Below are 25394 nucleotides of genomic sequence, written 5' to 3' on the forward strand. Positions count from 1 at the left end.
GATCTCAACCCAATTGAACACCAATGGGAGATTTTGGACTGATGTGTTAGACAGCGCTCTCTACCACCATCATCAAAACACCAAATGAGGGAATATCTTTTTGAAGAATGGTGTTCATCCCTCTAGAAGACTTCCAGAGAGTTGTAGAATCAATACCAAGGTGTATTGAAGCTGTTCTGGTGGACCAACACCTTACTAAGACACTTTATGTTGTTTTTTTCTTTAATATGTTACTTGTCTGTATGTACAGCATGTTCGTGTGTGGCTTAAACTTAACACTAGTCAACAATTAGATATTTATTCATCAACATTGTAACACTTGTAACAGTAATGAAACATTAACATGAACAGTGTCTCTAGTCTCTAGAATATCAGAAAATAATACTTAAATACACAGGTTACTCTGTACATATGTAGCCTATTTAAACTTTTGGGGGTAAATAGAGCCATTGACTCAACTTCCCCCAACATCACTGGCACATTTTACCCCACAACCTCCATTTTGACAAAAATGTTTGACACAGCGGCTCAGATCCACAATTATGCTAAGTTTATGACCTTGTTTTGTAGCTCACACTGACTTAAATGAACATGTAATGATGTCCAAAACTTATCTTTTTTAATTAAGATACAAGATGATAACTTTAGTAACATGATGAATTCACTTGGCATGACAAAAATCATTTTTTGGCTCTGTTTTGCTTACAACTCTCTCCATATGCTTGAGTCAAAGATGGATTGAGTAATGTGAACTATACTTCCTTAATTTGTGGTCACATGATTACTTTTGTTTATGGTTACATATGATACAGAGAGTGGCTCATTTTACCCACTGGCTCGACTTACCCCGTTCTCCCCTATAGGTAATATCAGTAAACAAAAGAAGTCTGTATACACAATAATCACGTGGCAGCTACAAACTTATACATCAATAATACGTCTACAATAATACAATAATACAAAAAGGTGTCAAAAGGTTCTTTACGGTGTCTTCCAGAAGAGAGGCAGTTTTTGTTGTTGTTGTCGTTGTTTTGTTGTTGTTGTCTTTGCTGTCACAGAGATAGTTACGAATAAAAGTTCATCTCATGAGGAAAATGCGGAAAAGTCTAAAATTGGAGACATTGTCGTTGATGATTTATGGATATTATCTCCCAAACAGACGAATTAGTTTTATAAACTCATCAATTGTCATGTATATTGGAAATATACCTTATGTATTCAGAGAAGTTATTTACCTTACTGAAGCAACAAAAATACTTTGGACTAGCAGTTGAAAACAACTGCCATGTTGATTCAATGTCAGATTTAAGAGAAGTGGTTTTATATTGACTTACAGAACGAGAAGCGTTATGTTACTGTGGCACAGACGTCTCAAACAAACTTGCTATATTGTCCCCGTCGGTCATTTGACAGACATAAAGATAAACCAATAGTTGCTCGTCTAGTAAAGTCGCGCACTCATCCTAAGTCTTTGATTGGATGAGTAACTTCCGGTTGTAAACTAAACAACAGACAGTGGAAGAACGAGAAGTGCAATTAGTTGATGTTAGCAACTTTTCTGTAGCTAATGTAAAGCTGGGGTTCCTCTGAGCTGGAAACGAAAACATGAGCGGATTACTGCGGATGTAGCTTTTTGCTCTTATGGCTGTTGGGCCTGCAAGCTCTGAGAGAGAGAGTCAGGATGTTTTCAGCCAACATGGAAACAAAAAGAGTGGAGATCCCCTCCGGCGTGTTGGACGACCTCTGCAGGTAACTGGGCGCTCTACCGACCTTTGCCATCGTGGTTTGATTGTCATTTCACATTTCATTACAAACTGTGATATCTTGTGGAAGGTAAAAGTTGAAAACTAGTGCTTCCTTCGACGTAAGGCGCGTTTTTAGTTGTTTTTCGCTCAGCTGCTGTTGAACCGTGTTGCTGCATGATGCTGCCATGTTAAACGAATTGAATACAGCATGAACTGTTCACCCACAGAATGTGAAGGTGCCTCAAGTGGTTTAACGTTACAATAGTACAGCCTCAGTACATGAGAGGCACAAACTGGGTTAGCAGTGTTCTATAGTGCCCCCGCCCACACCGACAACGTCAACATCATATGAATATACACTGTTGTTATGATGCTGAAATGACAATTCGAATGATCAAACATAAACCCATCAATGCTACTGCACATATCATAACAGTCTTAAAAGTCTTTGAGAGGAGCTATTTCACACACCCCTGATTCCATGTAGTGTCAAAGTCTGTTTCCCTGTAGATACTTTGTTTCCCCTTACCTTAACCTGCTCCCAAATTTACCCTAACCCCAACCAGTCATCCTCTGGGATTCTTAACCTGACCCCAACCAGTCATCTCTGCTACACCTAACCCTAACCTAAGCCCTAATCCTAACCATGGAGGAGGTGCTACAGGAAACACAGAGACCAGAATGTAAGACCAGAGAAAGTCCAAGTGTACTGTAGTTTTCTTATATAATCTTCTAAATATATTACTCTGTTGTACTCTCTGTATGTGTTTACAGCTAAACCCATATCACTCATCTAAATGAACACACTACTCTAATTTAACAGCTGTATAAACTTCTGATGGAGTTTGTGTCTGCACACATGTTCACTATGCAGCCTGTTACCTGTTTAACAAACACCTAAATAAAAACCTGCATTCTGTATTTATACTGTGTCCTGTGTCCTGCTCAGAGGGACAGGAACCATTTCTACTGGCAGAATGTGTTTATACTATTTATTGATCATTTGCATCTGTTTTTTTTGATAATCCTGATAGTGAATTCATTATTCAATAACCCATAATATGATCAGGGTGTCCTCTGAACACTGCAAAATATGTATTTGGCTAAATCTTTCAGGGAAAATGGAAATGATGTAACTCATATCAAACCCGACGCTCAGGAATTTTCAGCCTCACATGTGACTGAATGGAAATGACGATAAATGATGTAAAATATAAATGTGTTAACTGTTATTATGGATAAAATTAAAGTCAGGAAGAGTCTGTCAGCAAGAAACAGTATAATGGAGGAAATAACATCATGAAAAGAAAAATCTTTCTAATAAATTAAAAAAATTGTTTATGGTTCTTTTGTTGATCAGACTGACAGATGATGAATCAGAAAACAAATAAAGCATAAAACTTGGGAATGATACACTGAAATTTAATCTGTAATCTGTCTCCACGTCAATATAAAACTGCAGTGATGTATCAGGTCAGTCTGATCAGGTGCAGCGTCCAATCAATAACTGATATCCAATAAGGGGGCGTGTTGGCCAGTAAAAGACTTCTGTGAAGGCTGCTCACTCCTTGCTCCTCAGAGATCTGTCCTCGCTCCTCATTCCTTGGAGCAGAAATAAGAGACTTGGGACGCCTGTCAAAAATGGCGCACCAGGAACAACTTCCAGTTCAGGCGAGGAGCGATAAAATAAGAGAGTTGAGATGTACCCATGGACATCTGAAGTGCACATCCACAGCCACAGTCTCTCTCATACTTCTCACAAGCCTGAGTGCTCATCATCTAGCTTGTCATTTAAATATTCAGCTCCATGTGAACCCTTATCTTACGCTATAATGCCACTATATTGGTGCATAATAAAGTGATGTGTTACCATGTGTCATTAAAATGATAGAGATATTTGTGAAGCTGTTGACCACAGTGACGTTTCCTTCGTTTTGTTTGAAGTTCTTTTACTTAGTTGAGTAAAAGCAACTCTGTGTTTCATGAGCAAATCAAAACAAGCGTTGGTTGGCATTCCCACATATCAGAGGACATTGGCATGGATTTAATCTTTCATAACGTCCCCGTGTCGTGCTGCTGGGAGACCTTTGAGTCTCTGGGCAGCAGTTCACAATGAATGTTATCCTATTGCATGTCCAGTGTTTGAGTCTGCATGTGTGAACAGAGATGTGGCCCTGACCCCCCCCCCCTCTCTCCTGTGATTCTCCAGCCGGTTCATCCTGCACATCCCCAGTGAGGAGAGGGACAACGCTATCCGGGTGTGCTTCCAGATTGAGCTTGCCCATTGGTTCTACCTGGACTTCTGCATGCAGAACACTCCAGGAGCTCCTCACTGTGGGATAAGAGACTTCGCCAAAGCTGATATCCTTACATGTAAATGATGATGTTAAATGAACTTAATTTTTTACATTAGGCCATCCACTGTACTATACTGCACACATTCCAAAGCATACTGTACAATGTTTTTGAATCTTTTTAATGCATCTTCATCCACCTCACATTCTTTTGTTGTAACACCTGGAGCCAAATCTGTTCTTCATGTTATTTACTTGACGGCTGCAAACTCTTCCATCACTGTCCATTTCTGTTGCCCCATGGAGAGGATGTGCAGAAAGTCCTAGAACAGTGGAAAGAATACAAGATGGGTGTACCTACTTATGGAGCAATCATTCTAGATGAATCACTAGAAAATGTGAGGGTTTTTTTTTTTGCATACTCATACAAAGCCACAATATCTGACATAAGTTTTCTAAAAGATATTTCTTTCATTACAACTTCTATCAGTAATAACATTGTACTCACCACGTTATAGTAATTGTTGAGATCTGGCAACAATGACATCACTAAAAAGAAGCCAGTCGGACCAAGACACTTGATCATGTTTCATAAATGCTGAGATCTTCCTCCTAAATCTCAGCAAGTAGTTTTGTGAGTACAGTGTTATAACTGATAAAAATGATGGCCAAAACTACAAAAATAAGACCTAGGTTGTAATAAACCATGATTTTTCTTCTAAGGCTGGGGTTATTCCATATTTGTTATTTTCAACAAATTCCATGAAGAGACCACCAAAGATGCACAAACGTAGTTGAAATACTCTGAGTGAAAACATAAACTCAACTAAAAGATTCTGAATGTTGAAAGTCTAATAGTGCAGGAGCATATGGCATTTATTTTAACATTAAAATTTGTCATTTGAACACTAAAACTTATTAATGTTAAACAATGATGTAAGTGAGGAAACTTTTAGGAGCACAATATAGAATACTGATCATGGTTTCAACTCTCTATTTCACAATAAGAGGGCACTGTTATTGAAGATCATTTTATCCAGGATTAACAAATCAATCCTCAAACAGCATTCAAACAACTCACATGTAGATGTGAATTAGCAGGACAATGTTAGCCTGGGTTAGTAAAGCTACATTAAAAGAACAGGACCCATGACTAATTCATGTAGTCTCTTATTAAAGACAAGCCTTTATTTCTAATTTGGTCAGTTACTGCATGTCGAACCAACAACGTGTTAAGCTAGAAGTATGCGCCTCTTTTTATACGAGTATGTACAGATTGTTTGACTCTGCCTCCTGATTAGAATTAAATCAACTAATCAACTTGCTTGATGTGTAGGTCTGCACGTCATGTCACTCTAGTGTGCATGTCAGCTCCTCCATAACTCCATAGCTTTAGTGCATCTTTCAATACCTTCCCTACCCTCTAGCTCCAAGCCCAGTGAAGACTACTGAATGTCTCCCCACAGAAGACATACATCTTTTAAAACCAATCACAAATATATAGTTTTTTAAAAATGCTCAGTTATTTCCTAAAACAGCTGAGTCAATGTAGTGTTTAGTAGACTTAACTCAAACAGAAAAATGTATTTGTTGGGGACTTTTTTCCTCTGCGGATTAGCAAACACATCACTCAGTGCAACAGTGTGGCTCAGTGATGTGTTTTTAATAGTTTTGGACAACAATAGAGCTCTATGGTATAGAGGAAGAAGATATGTCAGGCTTTGATACACACACAATTTGTTTGGGATTTGCTGACAATAGCAAATATATAATGTCACCAGCTTTGTCCTTTTTTTAAAGTTAAGGATTATGAACTATTCTTTACTTTCAAACTAGTAACATTTTTAGTATGAAGCATGCAATGATACACATTTCACTAGTGCTGCTGCATTATAAAAATCCCACCAGCTGCAGCTAACCAGTGCATCCTTTGTCTTCAGGCGTTGCTTGTTCAGGGTTACCTGGCGAAGTCAGGCTGGGGCTTTCCAAAGGGGAAAGTGAATGAGGATGAAGCTCCTCATGACTGTGCAGTTCGTGAAGTGAGTCATATGTTTTCTGCCGTTCAACTTTGACCAACTGAAAGCATTAAGAACCGTGAATAATCCATCTTTTTAGTTCATAGTTCAAAAAACCGTTGTGTTTTCCAGGTAATGGAGGAGACAGGCTTTGACATCAAGAATCGCATCTGCAAAGACATGTACATAGAGCAGAAAATCACTGACCAGCTGGTGCGGCTCTACATCATACCAGGAGTGTCAAAGGATACCAAGTTCAACCCCAAAACAAGGAAAGAGATCAGGGTAGGAATCTATCTTTCCCTTTTTATTTACCCAGGTTGATTTCAAGCTTTTTGCAGCTAACAGAAGAGTTTTATTATCTTGCTCTACTTCCCTTGTAGAACATTGAGTGGTTCCCTATTGAGAAGCTGCCATGTCACAGGAACGACATGACCCCAAAGTCTAAACTTGGACTTGCCCCCAACAGGTTTTTCATGGCCATTCCATTCATAAGGTGTGTGTATAGAAGGTTGCAATTATTCATTATTGAATTATCCATTAATATGTTTCTGTTAAAGCAATATATACATTTGCTGTGAGTGAGATGAGAAGACAGGTAGTAATGTTTGTGATCTCACATTTGGATCCAGACCAACAATGAACTAATCTACTTACAAGTATTGTGTGTGTGTATCCAAAGCCTGATATATCTTATTCCTCTGTGCCACAGAACCCTGTTGTTGTCCAGAAACTATTAAAGACACATTAATGAACCACACTTCTACTGAGTGGCATGTTCCTTCATTTTGTCATGTTTGTTTGTTTAGAAACAGCTCCAAAGACTGATCACATTTTCAGTCTTCAGTGGCATCAGCCTTACATGGAAATGCTCTCCTGATAAGACTGAAAATGGGATTGTTGTTCTTAGTCTGTGGAGCCGTTTCTAATCAAGCTAGTGCAACAGTGTGACTCACTCACGTGTTTTCAATAGTTTTTGGACAACAACAGAGATGTAAGGCACAGAAGAGTACCATATATCAGACTTTGTATGCACACACAATACTTATAAGTAGATAAGTTCATTGTTGTTCGGCTCTACACATGAGATTTGTTGACAATTAGAAAAAAGGATATTTAAGTATGGAGCTGTACATGGTTAGTCTATCCCCTACACTGGAAGCAGAGGATAACAGCTAACCTAGTTCTTTCCAAAATTCAAAAATATACACCTACCAACATCTCTGAAGCTCACTAATTAACATGCTGTATCTCATCTGTTTCATTTGTATACAGACATGATGTTATGATAATGCCTCAGTGTGGTTGAACTTATGTATATGTAAAAAATGTGATTTTGTAATTGACTGGTATTGATTGCACACTTTATGCTCCACCTGAACAGACCTTTGCGAGAATGGATCAGCAGGCTGAAAGGCGAGTCTACAGATAGCGATGAAGATTTCGCAAACAATGGCAACACTCCATGCAAACCTTCAGACATTGCTCGGTAAATATACCTTATCAGCCTTCAGGAGAACTTACCATTAAATTGAAATAAAAGTTTGTTCACAAATTACACCGAAGTGTACAGTTTGTTGAATCGAATAAAGACTGATTATTGGTGGACACAAACACAACTCAAAATCAATGATAATGTTGCATTGTGTTTGCTGAATATATAAATAGGCAACTTTTTACATTCACGTTCACCTCAACAACTTAACCTTAACATGCCACCTTAACATAAGTTGGTAATGTCTCAATATTGTGTTTTCAGCTTGTTCTGCTTCCTTAAAGTGGCCTAAAAATATTTATTAATGCAGCTTTCATTTCCAAACCAAACAGTGAAACTTTCCATGTTCTCACCTCATTCTCAGCAACCAAATGTAATTTTTGTCTGTTTGTTTTCTTTTTTTGTATAGCAAAATCAGTATCTGGTAACTTGTTGTTGACCTAACTTTTTTGAAGTTTAGTTTTTACAAATTGTTGCAAATTGTTAAATTCTTGCAAAATTGCATCATCTGCTGTAGTCTCCTTGTCTTTTCAACATTCAGATATGTTTTGTAAACAACAAAAAAGAATGACAGTTTTGAGTATCTGTTGGGATCATTATTTTGACAAGTACCACATATTAGAACCACTTTTTCTATTTTGTTATTCATAAGAATAACATAAAAATAGTGTCTGATGAGCGGTATATAAGTGATATTTCCTGAATGTGACTGTGTCGAATCTGTATCATCTTTTAGCATCATTTATTATTTATTAGAAGTTTAAGACTGTTGACCATCCACATTTACATTATAAAATATCCACTTTGTTTTTTCCCCATCGATCTTGTAGGTCAAAATCCCGACGCCTCACGGGTACTGATGCTTTTCCAGGAGACGACTGGGCCAGACACAAACAGCAGAAGGCCCTGAGCCAGTATGAGCTGAACCAGGTTAGAAAAGACAAAATTACCCTGCTAGTTAAAGATTATTGTAACAGAAGCATCTTATAGTTACCAACAGTTAATAGTTACTAACGTTTACTGGACTGAAGAAAGCAATGACTTTAATTGTCATCCTAGTTTCTAAGCAAGGATCGCATTAGCATTGGTATAACCAATGGACCAATGGACAAGCAGCACCATTCAAAAAATAATCCACAGCTGACAGTCTGATTTGCTCATTCAGACACAGACTTCACAATGAAGTCTGTTGATTCCTAATAACTGCTGTGAGCATGGCTCTATATTGAAACCTGCTGATTAAATCTGTCAGTATAGCCAAGCCCTTCTGCTTCCTCATGAGTGTTCACCCTTTTGTTTAGTCAGAGTGTGGATGTTCATGCTGCTGTTTGACTACTGCAATCCAGAATACCTACACCCAGCAACTAACATACAACGTCTGTAGTGTCACATTTGTTCTCACAGAACTGCTGGTCCTGTACCTTAAAAGACTGTAGTTTAAATGCCTTAAGTTTACATTTGTGTTCACTCTAACACTCCTTTATAGCTGACTCACCATCTTAAGGTTTTCAGCACTTAAGTCTGACATCAGATGCTCTCAGAAGCTAAGGATTGTGTGAATAGTTAATGTTAGTTTCCCCCCATAGATTGTCTGTGGGCATCGGACTAAACCATCTGCTAATGATCTATACTCTAGAGTCTAGAGAACAAATTGATAACTGATGGAGAGAGATTTGATAAACAATGGACATATTATTTCAGAGTAAATAGACTGACTGTAGTGAAAGGAGTGGCTGAAACCAGTTTGTCACACATGAACACATGCCTTATATGCCCACATCACAACACTGAATACATATCAACAAGTACTGTATATGCTGTATATATGTTATACATATATATAACAATTTATACTTTTCTCTTAACCTCTAGACCATTGACTGGCAAATTTGTCCCATCTGATTGCTTTTCCCTGCACTTTAACATATTTAACAGGGCTTTTAATACAGTGATTTCAATATTCAGGACTTATTTCTTCTGTTTTGACAAGTTTGAGAACAGAATATATATGGAGTCAATGTAAATGTTGCCTCATTTTTTATTATGTGAAATGTTATTAAAAATATACAGTAAAAAATGCAGAAATCATGTGGCCCCCTTGGCCTGTCCTTAAAGCACCTTTAAAGATGCTGCTGCATCCACTTTTGGAACCACAGCTCTAATCAGATGATTAAAAATAAGCTTTTTATTTATCTACTTTACCTCCAATCAGCTGATGATAACATAAATTAAAACTTTATTTAATTTAGTCTTCGATTTATATTTTACTAGCTCAATCCATTTTTTATTTTTTAGTTAACCTATTTTTGTATGCGCACATGAAATCATTTAGTCCACTATTTTCCCTACGCAACATTTCCTATGTTCCTTATTACTCATATGGTGTGATGATGGTGGTGGTAAATTTAGAAGGTTTGATGGCTCCCAGCAAATTCAATTTTCTATATACAAGACCATATTTATTATGGTCTTGAATATTTTTGTTAATGTTTTTTCTATTTTTACCATTTATATAGATGCGTGTCTTGTCCCCTGTATGGGAGTATCAGACAGTGTCATCCAACTCTGCTCTGATTGGTTCAGTCTGAGAGTAGATTGACTCTCAATCATGCGGATTACCACCACCTGAGTGATGAATATGCTTGTGTCTATATATTGCTTGTTCTGCTTTGTTATGCCTATTTGACAATGCATGATGAAAAACATTTGATTGAAACATTTCTCTGTTAAATTCAATTTGCTGGGAGCTTGGAGCTCTTTTTTTCTGTCTCATGACTTCAGTTTGTGTTGTGGTCCAGCACCTGTAGAAGTTTTTTGGATGTGCGTGCGCTACACTTAAAAAAACCAAAAGTTTAGAAGTTCCAACATTATGAGTTGATGAGGACTGCCTGTTTTGATCTTTCTGAGACAAAGGACAGGTGCCGGTGATGATGTCTCATTTTAGGTTAAGTGCAGGTTCACTAGGCTTTAGTGATACAGCTCGTGAAATGGGACACAGAATCTGTCAGTGGCTTGAGACAGACTTGCTACAACCATAGTTACCTCATAACCTCTGTTCTTTGCTCTGTAGAACCCAAATTTAAAAGGCAATGGGAAGAACAAGGACTCACCTTGTGCGAAGAAAGGCCCCAATGACAATGGAGTTAACAACCAGCAGGTGAAAACCATATTAGTAAGTGAAAATCATTTTTGTTTCAGAATGTATATGAAAATAAAATAATGGTTTTGTATTTTTTAATTTCTGATCTGATATTGGTCCAGTTGATCTTAGACTAGTTAAATGCCACCACATGTAGAATTTGATATGACTGACTTTGGCATGATACTACTCTAAAATGATTGTTCAATCACAAGCATTGCACTCTTATACCATTTCTACAGAAAGAAGATAAAAAACTTCAACCCAGAAGACTGCAAGACAGTTTTGAGAGAGGTATGATTTGTACAGTTCTTGTACACCCGCAGATGCAGACCATTGTGAGCTTTAATGGAAGTCCATTACAACAACATGTTGCACAACTCTTCTCCTGTACACCTCACCAAATGTTTTTGGCTATCTAGCATTCATCAGGGTGTGTATATACACCACCATAGAAATAAAATGGTGTTACTGGTGTACTGTATCTGCTAATGTGACTTTATTGTGTTCACATTTGAACTATGTAGGAGAAGATACTCTAATAGAAAAAACACTCTGGCTCCTTTTCAAATATGAAATCCTGCCTGAACATTTACAGACTGAAATACTGGGTGTATGGTAAAAAAAAATATTTGTGTGGAAATTGCTAAGTTGAGGGCACAGTTCAGTTTCACCTGACCTGCTATTCACTGACTAAAAGATTTTCTATGTAACTCTAGCAATAAATTAAAAGTACCACTTTTCCTTTTGAAGAATGTTCTTATGGGGAAAAGTATGGGGCCCAAAAAATAAACTGTCACCTAATAAAGAATTAGAATTCTGTAGAAAGAAGTGTTTACATAATGTAGTGCAGTAATCATTGTCTTTCATGCTTAATGAAAGCTCATAATAATAACTGGTGTTAGAAAAACTGTGAAAATTGAATATTCTGCATGCTGCACCAAACAGACTGAGAAATTAGTGACTATGTTTTACCCATTCTGTCATTCTTCTTACTGAAGCACATATTATATCTCAAAATACTTCCACTGGCCTGTAATTTATCCTCACATACTGTATAAATAATGCATTAATGATCGGATTGGACATGCACAATGTCATTTATTTGAGCTTTGTCATTCCCTTGAATGAATCTTGACTGAATGCTCCTCCGAAGAATTTTTTTCTTAGTTTGCAGTTAATGAATCTGTGCACATAGTATGACCACCAGCAGAGTCAGGTTAACCCACTAGGGGGCTCTGAAGCTAAAAAAGACCTGTGGGCCCCTATTCAGCTCCCCCCCACGCAGATGTTCCCCAAACCCATTTTCTCCAGGGACCCATAAAACCAACCAGTAACGCCAAGACACATTCTTTGTATGCTTGCATACTTGGCTAATAAAACCGATTCTGATTTCTACTCTGGAACACTACCCTGCCAGGTATGCTGTGTGTTTGGGTTAATTTGATTAACACAAATTTGTTTAAGAATATGCACTATGTAAGCATATCAATTGCAATATTACAGGTATTGAAACTATTTTTACTATTCTATTAAAAGACATCTGGGGCACTGGGGCTGTCTGTGGTCCAAGGCTGGATCACCAACCAATCCTCAAAGGCTACTCTGTAATGTATTGCATGTGTGCAAGGGACTAAATGGAGGAGCTCCCATGGTGGTCGAGAATTGAATGTAGGGACAACAGCAAACCTACTGGGGAATAAAAGTCTTCCTTTCACCATAGTGTCAGACCTTACCGTTCAAGTGAATGTCCTCCATAAAGGAAACCTTTAAATGAGCTTTTCTTTTCACAGATGTGGCTCCATGCAGCCCTACCAATGGTAACCAGACAGTCCAAAGCAGAGACTGTGACCACCTGCCGTCTTCCAAGACTTTTCTCAATTTCAAATTTGACAAAGACGCCATCATGAAATGTTTTGACTACTGACATGGCTGATAAAGCTATGTGCCTCTCCTGTGACATCAAACTATGGCCTCAGAGACATTTTACCTGACAGTCCAGACAGGGATGTTACTGAGCATGCCCTTTTCCTTCTTGCCTTGCTTGTCAGTTTTACATGAACACTCATTTACATTAGGGAGTTGCCCATTTCCTATTGAACATATTCATTAAGCTTCACTGGAGTTGTTTGCCTGATTAGCCCAACTTTTCAGACCTTTTAAAACAGGTGGTAACCTAACAGCACAGTCTTCAGTCTGTCCAAGACTCAATCCTAACTTTAGTTTTCACTTAATAATAATTGAATACCTAAAATTGTGGTTAAATCTGAAGGAGATGACACATAGACCATAAGGAGAGGTCTGCTCTGTTTAACCATTAGTCTTTGAAAGGCAAAGATCAAAAGCTTTGAGAACATTATGGATTTTAAGCACATGTGAAGTGAAAATGAAAAGTAAAAGATTCATCTGTGATATCTCAGTGAATTTGACCAGTAAATCAATGTTAAAATGTATCATGTTCTATATTGTTTTTATAATGTAATAATCTGGGCATTGGTCATTTCCTCCATTCTTATAATTGAGTACCAAAATGTTTTGGATGCTTAAAAAAGATGGGTATTAATAGTATTATTGGCTTTATTACCAAATTACTTAAGATTTTATGCAGGATTGTAGAATATAATGGAATACTGACATGAGAAAGGAAGAACAATTGGTCTTCACAATATAAATATCATGTCAAATTCATGTTACTATGTTGTACGGAAATCTGTGGCTACCAGTATTAAAATAAGATCATTAAATCAAGTTGATATTTCAAAATGTATGATTGCATTGACACATAATTTTAAGTGTACACTAAAGTATGTCACTGCATAATGATAATAACTAGACTTATATTTGAATTTTAATTGTGTCCTGTTAGCTCATCTCTCATCTTTTCAGTGGCAATTAAATTAAAAAAACTCAGGACATAATATAAATCCATAATATAAGTAGTCCAGATTGCATAAATTCAGGTTGTGCATTATCTGCAATGAAGATAAAAAGTTTCACATTTGATTTAAGTGGGATTATGGTAGTGTAGTGCTCAGGAGTCCACTGAATAATGGCCAATGGATTTTTCATTTAAACTTTGATTTTGGCAGTAATTGTGCAATTTCCATTATATATGTGAAAATTGCATTGTAATTTGGCATACATTATGCACTAATAAATGGAAAGAAGGCATTTCAATTTGATTAAATATTGTCATTTTTAATATTGGTAGCCACCGACTTTCAAATATCGTTATTTGCCTCAAAAGTGACCCATATCCTACTTGTGTTTGTCTGGTAATTCAAGGCTGTTCTGTCCTGCAGACTGCAAGGTTTACAGGTTTAAGTTCCTGTTGAGATTTCTTAGACCAGAAGTTCTCAATCATAGTCTTCATGGCCCACAGGTTAGCTGCTACAGTGTTTGTGTTGGTGGCATGAAAAACCTGCAGACTCTTGGGCTATGGACCATGATGGAGGACCAATGCGATAGACTACTGTGAACGTTTCAAGTTACTGTCAAAACATTACAAATGACTCACACAAAGGGCCAGGGTTAAAGGATTTCTAGCCACTAGAGCTGAAAATATAAGCAAATGCAGTTTTATAGAATCAGTAACAGTTTCAGGAGTCTTGAAAGTTAAACCCACAGTCTAGCAATCTATATTTTCTCAAGGGAATATCATATACATGCATACATGTGAGATGACTAAATCTGAATATGAGATCTTGTGATGTTTGTCACTGGGGATTCTTTGTTATTGATTGTACAGATGGTGAACTCCAGTTGCCCTTTGGCCTCAGTGGTGTTATGACTTTAAATGTGAATATTAATAAAGTTTGTTTTTTCACTCTCGGCTGTTGCCTTGTTATACTCTTAGATTTAGATAAAAACATACACTATATCAAATATTTCAGTGTATCTTTTCTCCAGGAGAAAGGCTCGTTTTGGGGCTAATTGTATATTTATTGAGTCCTTGGTTTTGTGAATGCGTCTTCTTTAATATAATGTATTTCCAGCATTACACACCAAACAGAAACAAGGGAAGTAATGCCACTGAATTGAACAGAATCTAAACTAAGTGTGACATGTCATGTTTAGTATGTTTCCAAGAAAAGCTCTATATGAAGAATTAACATTATATTAAGATAATACTGCATGAACATCGGGGTCAATGGACATTGTGTCTATCCAACACTTTGGAGCAAGTCTCAAAAGCTACTGAAATTTGCAGGGGACATTAAAGTTCCCCAGAGGATGACTCCTTACAATGATTGGGGCCCCTTTTTTCATCATTAACACTGAATATCTACAGTAAATATTCAACAGGAATGCACTGATTTCACTCATTCATTTTTAATTATTTGTTAAAGTATATTTTAACAAATTACACATAAAATCACATTTGTGAGTAACATTTTCCAGGTAAACAGTATACTTATGCTTTTATTTTGAAGGCTGAATGAAATCGGAAAATCAAACTTTATGAAATAAATATGATAAGGTTACATAAATGTCTTTTTAACTTTCTCACAATGTCAAAGGTTCACTTTGAGAGATATAAAGTTTAGCATGATGCTAAAGTACAGACTTTAAAGACTGGTTTGATATTCAGTATTGTGTAACATTGATGTACAAGAAAGTAATCCAAAACAGACATTTCCAACAAAATACGAATGAGCTTTAAACAAACCTCTATTGAACAGTTATTGATAGTCATTGAACATCAGAAATAATGTATGTCATTATTTTCTGAGTAAAATTATGTTTACAGGGTCATATTAGCGTTGCAGTCTTTTATTCTGAAGGAGTTGGACAGGAAGTACTTTCGCTGTTGGCGGCGCCGGTACCGGTGGTACACAGGCACAACAAGGCGAATATTTCAATGGAGCACGACCCACAGCACGGACTGGTGCCGTCAGCTCTTCATTAACCAAGGCACAGTAACTACATGAAATCTTATATCTACGTTAAATTCTTTGTGAAGGTTGGACATATAGCTAGCTGCAGTTGTCTGATTATGACTTTCTCAGCCACTCAGCTAACTTAGCTAGCGTGAAGTTAACGTTAGTTGTCTGTTTCGATACCGGTGAAATGAAACACACGAGCCACTTGTGGAGAGACATCTTAAAAGTCAACAAGCTAACGTTCCATCACAACAGTGCTTCGGCTTGTCTCTAATTTACACTACATAGGAACATGTAATTACACTAACTTTATATTATAATAGGCTAAGTATTAGTTAGCGTTGTCTCACACTTAGCGCCAGCTATTAACGTTATAATAATTACAAAAGACTAACTGTGGCTATGTGTCAGAAATGTTTCGATTTGAATATTATTGCTTTTTTATTTTAGGAGAACAAAATCAGTTCAAGCTATGACAGATTGCTGTTAAATTTAACCTATTGTCACTCACTCAGACATGAGAACAGTGAACCATCAAATTGAAATGAGAATTGTGTCGTATTACAGTGTCTGTAATACGGAATTATCACTCAGCCTTTGTCTTATCTCACCATTTACAAGTTTATAAACCTTTTTTAAACTTCTGGGATTTTACCTGGTCAAAATTTAAGTTAAGTACAAGTTTCAAGTCCACCAGCAACTGAAAAATACAAAACACCAACAGTCAACTACCAAAAACATTTACTGAAAGTAAATAACTTGAATATACATGACCTTCTCTTCCTCTGTCTGTTTCACACAGCAGCCGTGTTCGTTATTCTCTGACCTTCATCAGCTTGAGTCAAGCAATAACACTCTACAGTCTGGTAAGAGTTACAGAATACACCGAGAAAAGTCTTGCTTGGTTGGTTAAGTGGAAATGTAGTAGTAATGGAAGACATAGCATAATATTTTGATATAAAAAAGTTACAGTTGTGTCACACTGCTGGATCTAAACTGTCTCCTCACTCACTGCACTGTAGCATGGGGGGCCAAAATTAATGAATTATTGTTAAACATATTTCACATGTCTAATTAAACATATTTCACATCTGCAGAATTTCCCCAGTATTCCCAGAGCATCCCCCTGTAGCTTTTTAGCCACTTGCTAGTTGAAATTAGTAAGAGATTAGAGGTGAAAATTAAAGGAATAAACTGACCTTTATCTGTAAAACAAGCCAAACTTCTCAATAGGGTGGGTAATATGACAATATACAGGCAGACAATATAACTTTTTCATCTGTCAGAGATATTACCATACTATTTATACTGTGATAGTTCTCCCTTTAATATATCTGGGTCTATTGGGCCATTGTGGACAACATTATAAATCAATGAGCAGGATTGAATTATGGAAAAACTGAATTTTTGTATTTTTGCATCGATGTGATGAAGTGTCTTGTCAGGCTTTCAATTTGCTGAAATCATCAAAAACAGAAAATGTGCTGTATCATGATACATATGAATAACACAATATAAAATTACAGACACAATATTACAGGATTTTATCCATTTCACCACTCTGACCTCAGAAATACAGCAGCATTTAATTTTGTCTTAAACTTGCAGTGTGGAACTTTTACATATAAATGAACATCCGTTACATTCATGCCCGTGACGATAGGATGTACCTTACGACCTCAGTCCTAGTGTCGGGTTTGACATTCCTGCGCTGGATGGATGAATGCATACTGCATGTTCTATGGGCAGAACGTGCACACTAGAGACTTACGCTGGCCGAGTAGCTAACTTCTGGTTAACCCCCTGCAAACTTGAATGGGGATAAAATAATTAAATGGTGTGGCTCTCCTAGACTTTCCAAATGTTAGCGAACCGTATGGATCCAATTCTGATAATGAAACAAGGCACTTTGCAGGGGTTGTGTGACGCTCAAAACAATTTATCCACCACTTTACAGCCGCAACAGTAAGAAACGGAGTAGGCCGCAGTGGAGCCTATGACATTTGTATATTTTGACAGTGTTTTTGTAATTACTCTCACTGCCAGAAGGGGGAGACAAAAGTCCCACACTCCAGCTTTAACACCAGCAGCCATACATGAAATTCAAATGAAATGGAATTGTATGAAGTTTGGAAAAGTTATGACTTCAATCCGGAAAAATTTTATGAACGAATAAGAGGACCTGACAAAGCATTCAATGCAAACCAGGGACATGTACTTAAAAAGTGTTGAGGTTTTATACCCAGCCCGAGCATTATATTATGAACTATTATTGTTATTTTGTCCACCCAAAGTACATGATGAAATACCAGAACACCTTGCTATTGATACATCAACACCTGTACTAATGCATTATATTTTACAGCTGCTGTTGTTTCAATCCCAAATTTCCCAACATATCTTTAACTGTCAGCTTTAACAGTATGGACCTTTCGATCGACGCATAATTTAAGCATGTGTTTTATTTAGGCTAGTTTTCCCACTGCTGTCATTAGTTGAGTTCTGGTTGCATTCCGGAGACATGAAAGTGCACAAAATGTACAGCAGTTTGTATGATTAATGTGTCCAGTATACAGTATAAGCTGAAGGAAAAAGAACAGCTGTATATATGTTTAGTCCCATTGACTGTATATAAATATGAACGATGCATCTCCACTTCCTACTGCTATAAAAAAGTGAAGTCAAAACATCTCCTTTCTGGGAGCTGCCATCTTGCTTGTATGACGTCATTTGGAGCCAGAGTATGCACAGTAGAGTTGGATGGTGGGGTGGGATGACGAACTGCAGGACACACCCCCTCAGCTGTCCTGCTGCCTGACGGGGATTTAAGAGTGGCTGTCACAGCTGTCAATCATGATGTCAGACCCCTTTTTTATATCGTCAAGTAACTAATTAAAAAGAGACTTAAAAGAAAAATGAGCACTTGGACAAACATCAACGTGATAAGAGCCATCTAAAATGACAGAAATCATCTTTGGGAAAAATGTATTTGACTTGTGCTTTGATTTTTCAGTTTGGCTCATGTCCCGTCCAGCTGTCATAACATCCATCTTTATATACAGTCAGTGGTTTCGCCCACACTTGCTGAGCACAAGAATTCCTGCTGTCCTTGTGGTAAGATAAATGTTGTTTTGCAGTGCATCATGTCGAACGCCAGTACAGCCTCACAAAAGCCAGCCAGGAGCCAGAGCACAACTCCCCGGGCCTCCATTTCCAACGGCCTCAAAGAAATTCACATAGATGAAGAAGTCAAGATAGCAGTGAACCTCTCTCTGGAGAAGTTTCGCTACAGTGACCAGAAAGGTATCATGCAGTTTTATTGTTTTATAGCAAAATAAAACAGTAAAACACTTGGTTTGGTCAGCTTTTGTACAACATTAGTTATAGAGGTATACCACTGGTCAAGTTGTGTAAAATGTGCTAATACTTACCCTTTCCTTCCACTGACTGAACAGAGATGGAATTTCCCTCCTCCTTGTCCAGTACTGAGAGGGCCTTCATTCATCGTATGGCACAGTCTCTGGGTTACATTTCTAAGAGCAAGGGGTAAGGACCTGTGTTCATCAAGCTTCTGAGTATCACTTTGAGGAGTTGTGCTTAAAGAATAATGAGTAATTTACAAAGTTATATACAGTCACACTCAGTAAAATGTAGAAATTAAGGCTGACAAATTAGAGCAATGAAGCTGGATTTGTGGTTTGTCCTCACTAAGGCCCTGTGGGACTTTTTTTGTAAAATGTTATTGTGTTCCTAGCTTTCAGTAATGTATTTGAGTATAATGTTATCATAATTGATCAAGATGATGAACAAAATTGCAAAAATAAGACCCAAGTTTTAATAAAACTTATTTAACTAAGTTTATCATGTAAGATTTATTATGTTGTTTTCACAATGTTCACACACTATACCCTCGTTAAAGAAGATAAGATGAAAAATAATGTCAAAGTAAGACCACTGAACAGTTTTTGGTGCTTGATGAATACAAGCCTATATCAGTTTTAACAAGTATGTTAATGGAAAAGAAATTTCTCTCCTTGTCTTTCAGGAAAGGACTGAATCGCTTCCTCACCATCAGGAAGAAGAATGGTTCAGACAAACCTCGGCCAACCATGCCCCTCGCACTCTCCCACAATTCCTTGTATTTCATCCGCAGCCTGCTTCAGAGGTTTCCCATCACCAGTAAGGAACGCACAGACCTGCAGCCCAGCAACAGCAGTGGCATGTCTGTGGCTGCGGAGCCTGGTGAGTTTGAGTCTGAACTACAACAGTGAGTAAACTGGAATGGTTCTAGCAGTGAGTTACACTGATGCTCACAGTGAACTGTATGATGTGATAATTAATATCTCTGTTTATACTGCTCACCTGTTGTAAAAAAAAAAATATTCATGACTCTTTGCTCTCTGGATCATATACGTGAAATGTTAATAGATTTATGAAGGTTATACCTTTGCGTATGGATTAGCATGTTAGGGTTTCCAGAGACATGAAGCTACTGACCTGCAATTGAACAAAGTCACAATTTTGGTCTGATCCACTCTTTGTCTAATTTCTGTGTGACTTAGGCCACGTTCAGGCATTAGCTTTGCATGGAAAAAAAAAATCTCTCTCATTTATTTGAATGCAGCTCATTCAGCAACGCAGCGGGGGTTTATTAATACCTTGTCATTCATTCAAGTTGAATCTTATTAGAGATGTGTTGACCTTTCATAAAACCCGACTAATAGAAATAATATCCTCTAAACATGATTTTAATCTCTTAGCAAGTCATTCGGTGTGGTGTAAAGAGTCTTCTCGTCTTCCCTCAGACAACAGCTGTGACAAGAACAGGGCAAGTGGGCGCTTGAACAATGGCATTCCCATGGTGCCTCGGAGGAGGAGTCCATCGGATCTGGACAGTTTCAGATGCTCCTTGCCTGTGCATGAACGCCAAGAGGAAATCGTCCAGCTTATCAGAGAGAACAGGGTGGTGCTGGTGGTGGGAGAGACCGGCTCTGGAAAAACCACACAGGTGGGCAAATCAATAACAAGATGTTGTGAAGTTCTAGTATTTGTGATCAAATGTGTGTATGGTACTGTTTTAGTCACGAGGGCTCGTGTCTGGGTCATCAGAGTTCCAAAGCTAAGTCAAAAAAGCAGAAAGTTACCATATATTCAGATTATTCAGGTTTGACTTGCACAGGTGTTCTGTAGTAGTTCAAAGCAAGCATGTTTTTTGGGGGGGGAGCAATGATACAGACAAGAAACATGCAGAGAGAGAAATTTTGTGGGATAATCCAATATCACTATGTATTCAGATTCCACAGTTCCTGCTGGATGACTGCAGCAGGAATGGAGAGCCCTGCAGGATTTTCTGCACTCAGCCCAGACGCCTGGCTGCCATCGCTGTGGCTGAGAGAGTGGCAGCTGAGAGAGGAGAGAGTGTGGGCCAGACTGTCGGTTATCACATCAGACTAGAGAGCAGGTACATGAGCAGAGTCTGTTTATTAATCTACACTAAAAGTAACTAGTTCCATTCAAAGATGAGTGAGCTACATTAGCTACCCATCAGCAAGTCAAGCCCACTTGATTTATATACCAGTTAAATAAAAAAAGACTACTTCCAAAGGGCTTTAACCAGTGTTTTGAATGTGGAAATTGGTTCACATTGAATTTCACCTTCTAAATCTTTATGTATGATTTGGAAACTGAATGCATTTCACCTAACTGAATTGAAGAGAATTGTGATTAGCAAAATTGACCTTCAAATTGTATAAGCATGCTACTCTACTTTAAAGGGGACATATTTCCAAAATTTCCAGGTCCATATGTTTATGCTGGGGCTCTACTGGAATATCTTTGCATGATTTACAGCTAAAATAAACTATTTACTCAACAAGCACTTTATTAGGAACACCTGTGCAATCTAATGCAATCCAATACAACAACTCACCATAAATTCTACTTCTACAAAGTTGATACATTTTCAGTTTTTGTTGATGTTGTCAGAAAGGTGATAATTCTACTTGTTTGTTTTTTTATTGAGGTTGTAGTGGGTTGTGGTGGTGTGCTGGAGTGTTCCTAATATTTTGTCCACCCCATTAACATACATTAGTGTGTTATGAAATGTTGGCCTCCTCTTTCACACACACCAACATCATGTGGGTCACTCTCAATGTATGGGGAGAAACGGCAAGAAGAGGTTAGAGATTTGGTTTAGTTGGAGCAGGAAGAAGCAGGCAGTATGCACTACTACTACCATAGTGTCATAGAAAGTAGAATCAGGATATGAAGAACTGAATATAGGTATCATTTACAAATAATAGTCATCTCCTAGACCCTACAACTCAATTTTTTTTCTCTTGGGATTTATATGTTTTTATGATTTTTTTAAAGGGAATTTTTAGAAATACAGTGTATCTTTATCCTTTCTGTTGTTGTTGCACTGCTCTGGGCTAGGAGGAACAGCATTTTGTTTTTTGTGTGTGCAAATACACAAGAAAATGACAATAAATTAAATCTTGAGTCTTGAATCTTGAGAAGTCTGTTGACTGTATGGGGTTTCTGCGTATTACTGCTTAGCAAAATCCTTGCCGTGCCTATTATGTATTATTACATTTAATATCATGATAAAACTGAGACAAACAGAAGGGGATGGGTTACCCAGGTATAAGTAGTCTTGTCGAGTAATTATGCTAATTTTGCAAACTCAGCATTTACATCAAACTTTCAAATGTAATATTTGTGAGCTTGTGGACAGCACTTATATTTTTTAATATGGAAATGATTCTTGTAACTGTTGACTTTGAAACCTCAGGGTCTCTCCTAAGACACTGCTGACCTTCTGCACCAGTGGAGTTTTCCTCAGGACATTAATGGCTGGAGATGCCAGCCTCACAACTGTCACACATGTAATTGTGGTGAGCATCAAGTCGACAAACACACATGGCATACAGTCTCAAAAAACTATCTCTGAAATCCTTCTTTATGAAATACTAGTATTTGAAGCTGGGGTTGTTCTTAAAAAGGCATTTCAGTTCAAACCTCCATTAGCTCCCAGTTTGATTTTTGTTTTGAACTCTTTAAGCAAACACATCATGTTAAAGTGACTTGTTGTGTTTTAACAGGACGAGGTACATGAGCGTGATGGTCTGACTGACTTCCTGCTCACTAAGATGCGGGATGTGCTGCAGAAGATCCCCACACTGAAACTGATCCTGTCCAGTGCTGCTCTGGATATAGACCTGTTCCTCCAATACTTTGGCTCCTGTCCTGTTATCCACCGTAAGTCCTATAAACTATGTGTATCGAATAAATGCTCTTAGCAGCTGTCGTTGCTTTCATTTACATTAGCGTTGTTTGCTTGTTTGTCAGCTAGTTGCGTTCTCTAGGACAGTTGGCCAGGATGCAGAAAACACATCTAGTCTTTACAGCTGTATCTTTTTATTGAGATGAAGGGTTTGCAGATAATTGCTCTGATAGGAAGCTGATACAGCTGAACTGTTTTGATCTACTGATATGCCATTGTCTTTGCAAAACACACCACTCAGCTAGCATCTAACTGGGGCCATCCATCTCACCCATCATCATGCCTGCCTTCAAGTATTACATCTGGTCTCCTGACCGCCATGGACACTACTGTAGGCGAGTTGAGCTGTGCTCAGGCTGCTAAACAAATTTTCACCGTAGACTTTGTATCTAATCACGCCACGTGAAAAATTTGCTTTGCGTTCTGTCTGACCCAAGTGAGTAGTTCCAGGCCTGAAAAGTGAAGCCAATGTGGAAGTGCCTTAAAGGGGCCGCATTATGCTTTTCCAACGTTTTTTTCTATTTTCAGCCCAAGCTGACGTCATTTCGTGTCAGATTTCTTATATGGACATCTGCTACGTGCACAGTGTGCAAGCTCACTGCTCCGCTCCAGGAGTAGTTACGCCAAGCCACGACGCCATTACACAGCACAGCAAAGTAAAATAAGTAGTTTACCTGTTGGAGGTGTGCTGGTTGTCTGCAACTCTTCATAAAACATCTCACTGTGGCTGTTTCTGCTTGTACTATTCCTCCCTGCATTATTTCTAACTGATCCGCTGAACAAATAGCTCCATATGTTGTTGTTTTGACCGGTTTTTAGCGCCGCTAATGAAGCTCTGCTAAGTCAGTGAGGAACACGTTTAAAAGCTATTAATTTGAAACAGTAAAGCTTAGCCAATAACTCTGATATGTAAAGCTGGCCAATCAGAACAGAGTGGGCTCATCGGGAGGGGGGCCTTAAAGAGACAGGAGCTAAAACGGCGTGTTAGAGAAACTGTGTATATTGAGGGGCTGTATAAATGACCAGTATAAGACAAATAAGGAGTGTTTTGAACTTTGAATCACGCAGAGCTACTCAAGTGGAGTCCAAAAATAAAAATTTAGAGCTGAAATGAGCATAATAGGTCCTCTTTAAACCTGCATATTTTCTCATGGCTGTCAGGGGGTAACTTCACTGGCTCCAAAAAGAAGTCCCATTGTATAGAAGTCTATGAGAAAACAACCCCACTTGTCACTTGATTTAATACTTCAGTAAACAGTTTCCTAATGAGTTTATGGTCTCAATCGCTAGTTTCAAGTCTTCCTCAGTATGATCATTTTATAAATTGTGCTCCCATTTAATTTAAATTTGAAGATAAAAGCAGGGTGTATGTTTTAGGACATAGTAACGTTGTGATTGACAAATCGCTGCCATGTCGACAATGTTAGTTAGGTAATGTAACCATGGCGTAACCCCAGATTCACAGAGTATAGGTGTAGGTTTAGCCGTCGCTATTTCCGTGTATTTTAAATTCATGAAAGTTAATTGTAACATTTTGGTCGTCTAAAAAAAGTCTAAGGAGTCGGATGTTCAGTTTTTCCAGTAAGTACATTTTGTTTTAAGCCCATTTTTCTCTAGTAAAAATTAACATTGGCATTAACAGTGATAATGTATTTGATCCTGATTATGTGTCCAGTCCGACCGTGAATTATACATATAATGACGTTAGCATGATGCAGCTTATTTGGTGTCTATGTATACACCTTTGTCATGTTGGCCATTTGCAATATGAATAAAAGCCAGCTGCTTTTTGACCACGTCTGTTAATCTTGTGTTTGTCTATTTTTCTATCCAATAGTCCATAGATAAAAAATAGATTTAAAAATCCAAAATCTTAATTGTACATTGATCTGACAGACGATAAATATAAGTTTAGAAAACTTGAAATATTTAAATTTCCAAAATTCTGTTATCGATTTTTTTTAATGGAAAATTGCTAAGCATTATAAGGACCTAAATCCAAGAATAAGACTGTTTCTTGTTTGATAAATTAATTTTTTTTTTAGTTAAAGGAAGACAGTTTGAAGTGAAGGAACTCTTTCTAGAGGACATTTTGAGGCTGACGGGCTTTAACAATAAGGATGTGAAGAAATACAAGGAAGAGACACAGAGAAGTATGAAACTTTTATTCTGACTGAATGAAATAATTAGAAATATTAATGAAATATTTCATCACAGTCTTCCATCTTACCTGTTGGTCTTGTCTTAATCTCCTCTCTGTGTATTACATGCAATTGGTTCTCAGAGGAGAAAAAGCAGCAAGTTTTGACAGAGTGGTGTAAGGCAGTGGAGAACAGCTTTGTGGAGGAGAAGCAGAGGGCACCTGTGTCTGCCCCTGGCTTTCTCCAGGACAGCAGCTGCCTGGAGAGAGGGGACAGCACCTTCAACAAGCCGGTAAACCAACAAACACACACAACTCTTAATGCACTGCTCAAGTGGGTCTCATCAACTCCAGTGCTTGTGCATCATGAAAGTTCACAGAGATCTCCAGCATTCATG

At 37.8% G+C, this 25394-nt stretch overlaps 2 protein-coding genes across 6 annotated transcripts in view; both read left to right on the forward strand.

Moving 5' to 3' along the window:
- The first annotated feature begins 1488 nt into the window (after window positions 1-1488).
- On the forward strand, window positions 1489-14519 carry dcp2 (decapping mRNA 2). The gene is made up of 11 exons (XM_044334004.1): window positions 1489-1749; window positions 3955-4106; window positions 4310-4437; window positions 5980-6078; window positions 6187-6339; window positions 6438-6550; window positions 7439-7543; window positions 8380-8479; window positions 10620-10721; window positions 10931-10982; window positions 12482-14519. Exons 1-11 carry the CDS (start codon window positions 1682-1684, stop codon window positions 12613-12615), a joined length of 1206 nt encoding a protein of 401 aa, XP_044189939.1. The 5' UTR covers window positions 1489-1681; the 3' UTR covers window positions 12616-14519.
- A 967-nt stretch (window positions 14520-15486) lies between these two features.
- The window catches only part of LOC122968399 (3'-5' RNA helicase YTHDC2), a 49814-nt gene continuing 39906 nt past the window's right edge, over window positions 15487-25394 (forward strand). For 3 of the 5 annotated variants that reach the window (XM_044333588.1, XM_044333591.1, XM_044333593.1), the window contains exons 1-11: window positions 15487-15602; window positions 16374-16437; window positions 18709-18874; window positions 19027-19117; window positions 19617-19813; window positions 20377-20579; window positions 20866-21032; window positions 22365-22467; window positions 22675-22831; window positions 24902-25009; window positions 25141-25289. In XM_044333588.1, coding sequence (XP_044189523.1) covers window positions 18715-18874; window positions 19027-19117; window positions 19617-19813; window positions 20377-20579; window positions 20866-21032; window positions 22365-22467; window positions 22675-22831; window positions 24902-25009; window positions 25141-25289 — 1335 coding nt within the window. In that variant the 5' untranslated portion in view covers window positions 15487-15602; window positions 16374-16437; window positions 18709-18714. Of the gene's footprint in view, window positions 15608-16373; window positions 16438-18708; window positions 18875-19026; window positions 19118-19616; window positions 19814-20376; window positions 20580-20865; window positions 21033-22364; window positions 22468-22674; window positions 22832-24901; window positions 25010-25140; window positions 25290-25394 lie in introns of all 5 variants that reach the window. The other 2 variants (XM_044333590.1, XM_044333589.1) reach the window with 2 other exon arrangements.

This window comes from Thunnus albacares, chromosome 18 (assembly GCF_914725855.1).
Source record: "Thunnus albacares chromosome 18, fThuAlb1.1, whole genome shotgun sequence".
NCBI lineage: Eukaryota > Metazoa > Chordata > Actinopteri > Scombriformes > Scombridae > Thunnus > Thunnus albacares.

What these genes read in the sequence shown, in the direction of transcription:
- dcp2 (XM_044334004.1), top strand. Translation starts at nt 1,682, where the DNA reads ATGTTTTCAGCCAACATGGAAACAAAAAGAGTGGAGATCCCCTCCGGC. An exon ending in AGCAGGTGAAAACCATATTA is followed by an intron (nt 10,722 to 10,930) that starts GTAAGTGAAAAT and finishes CCATTTCTACAG; the next exon opens with AAAGAAGATAAAAAACTTCA. An exon ending in GCAAGACAGTTTTGAGAGAG is followed by an intron (nt 10,983 to 12,481) that starts GTATGATTTGTA and finishes TTCTTTTCACAG; the next exon opens with ATGTGGCTCCATGCAGCCCT.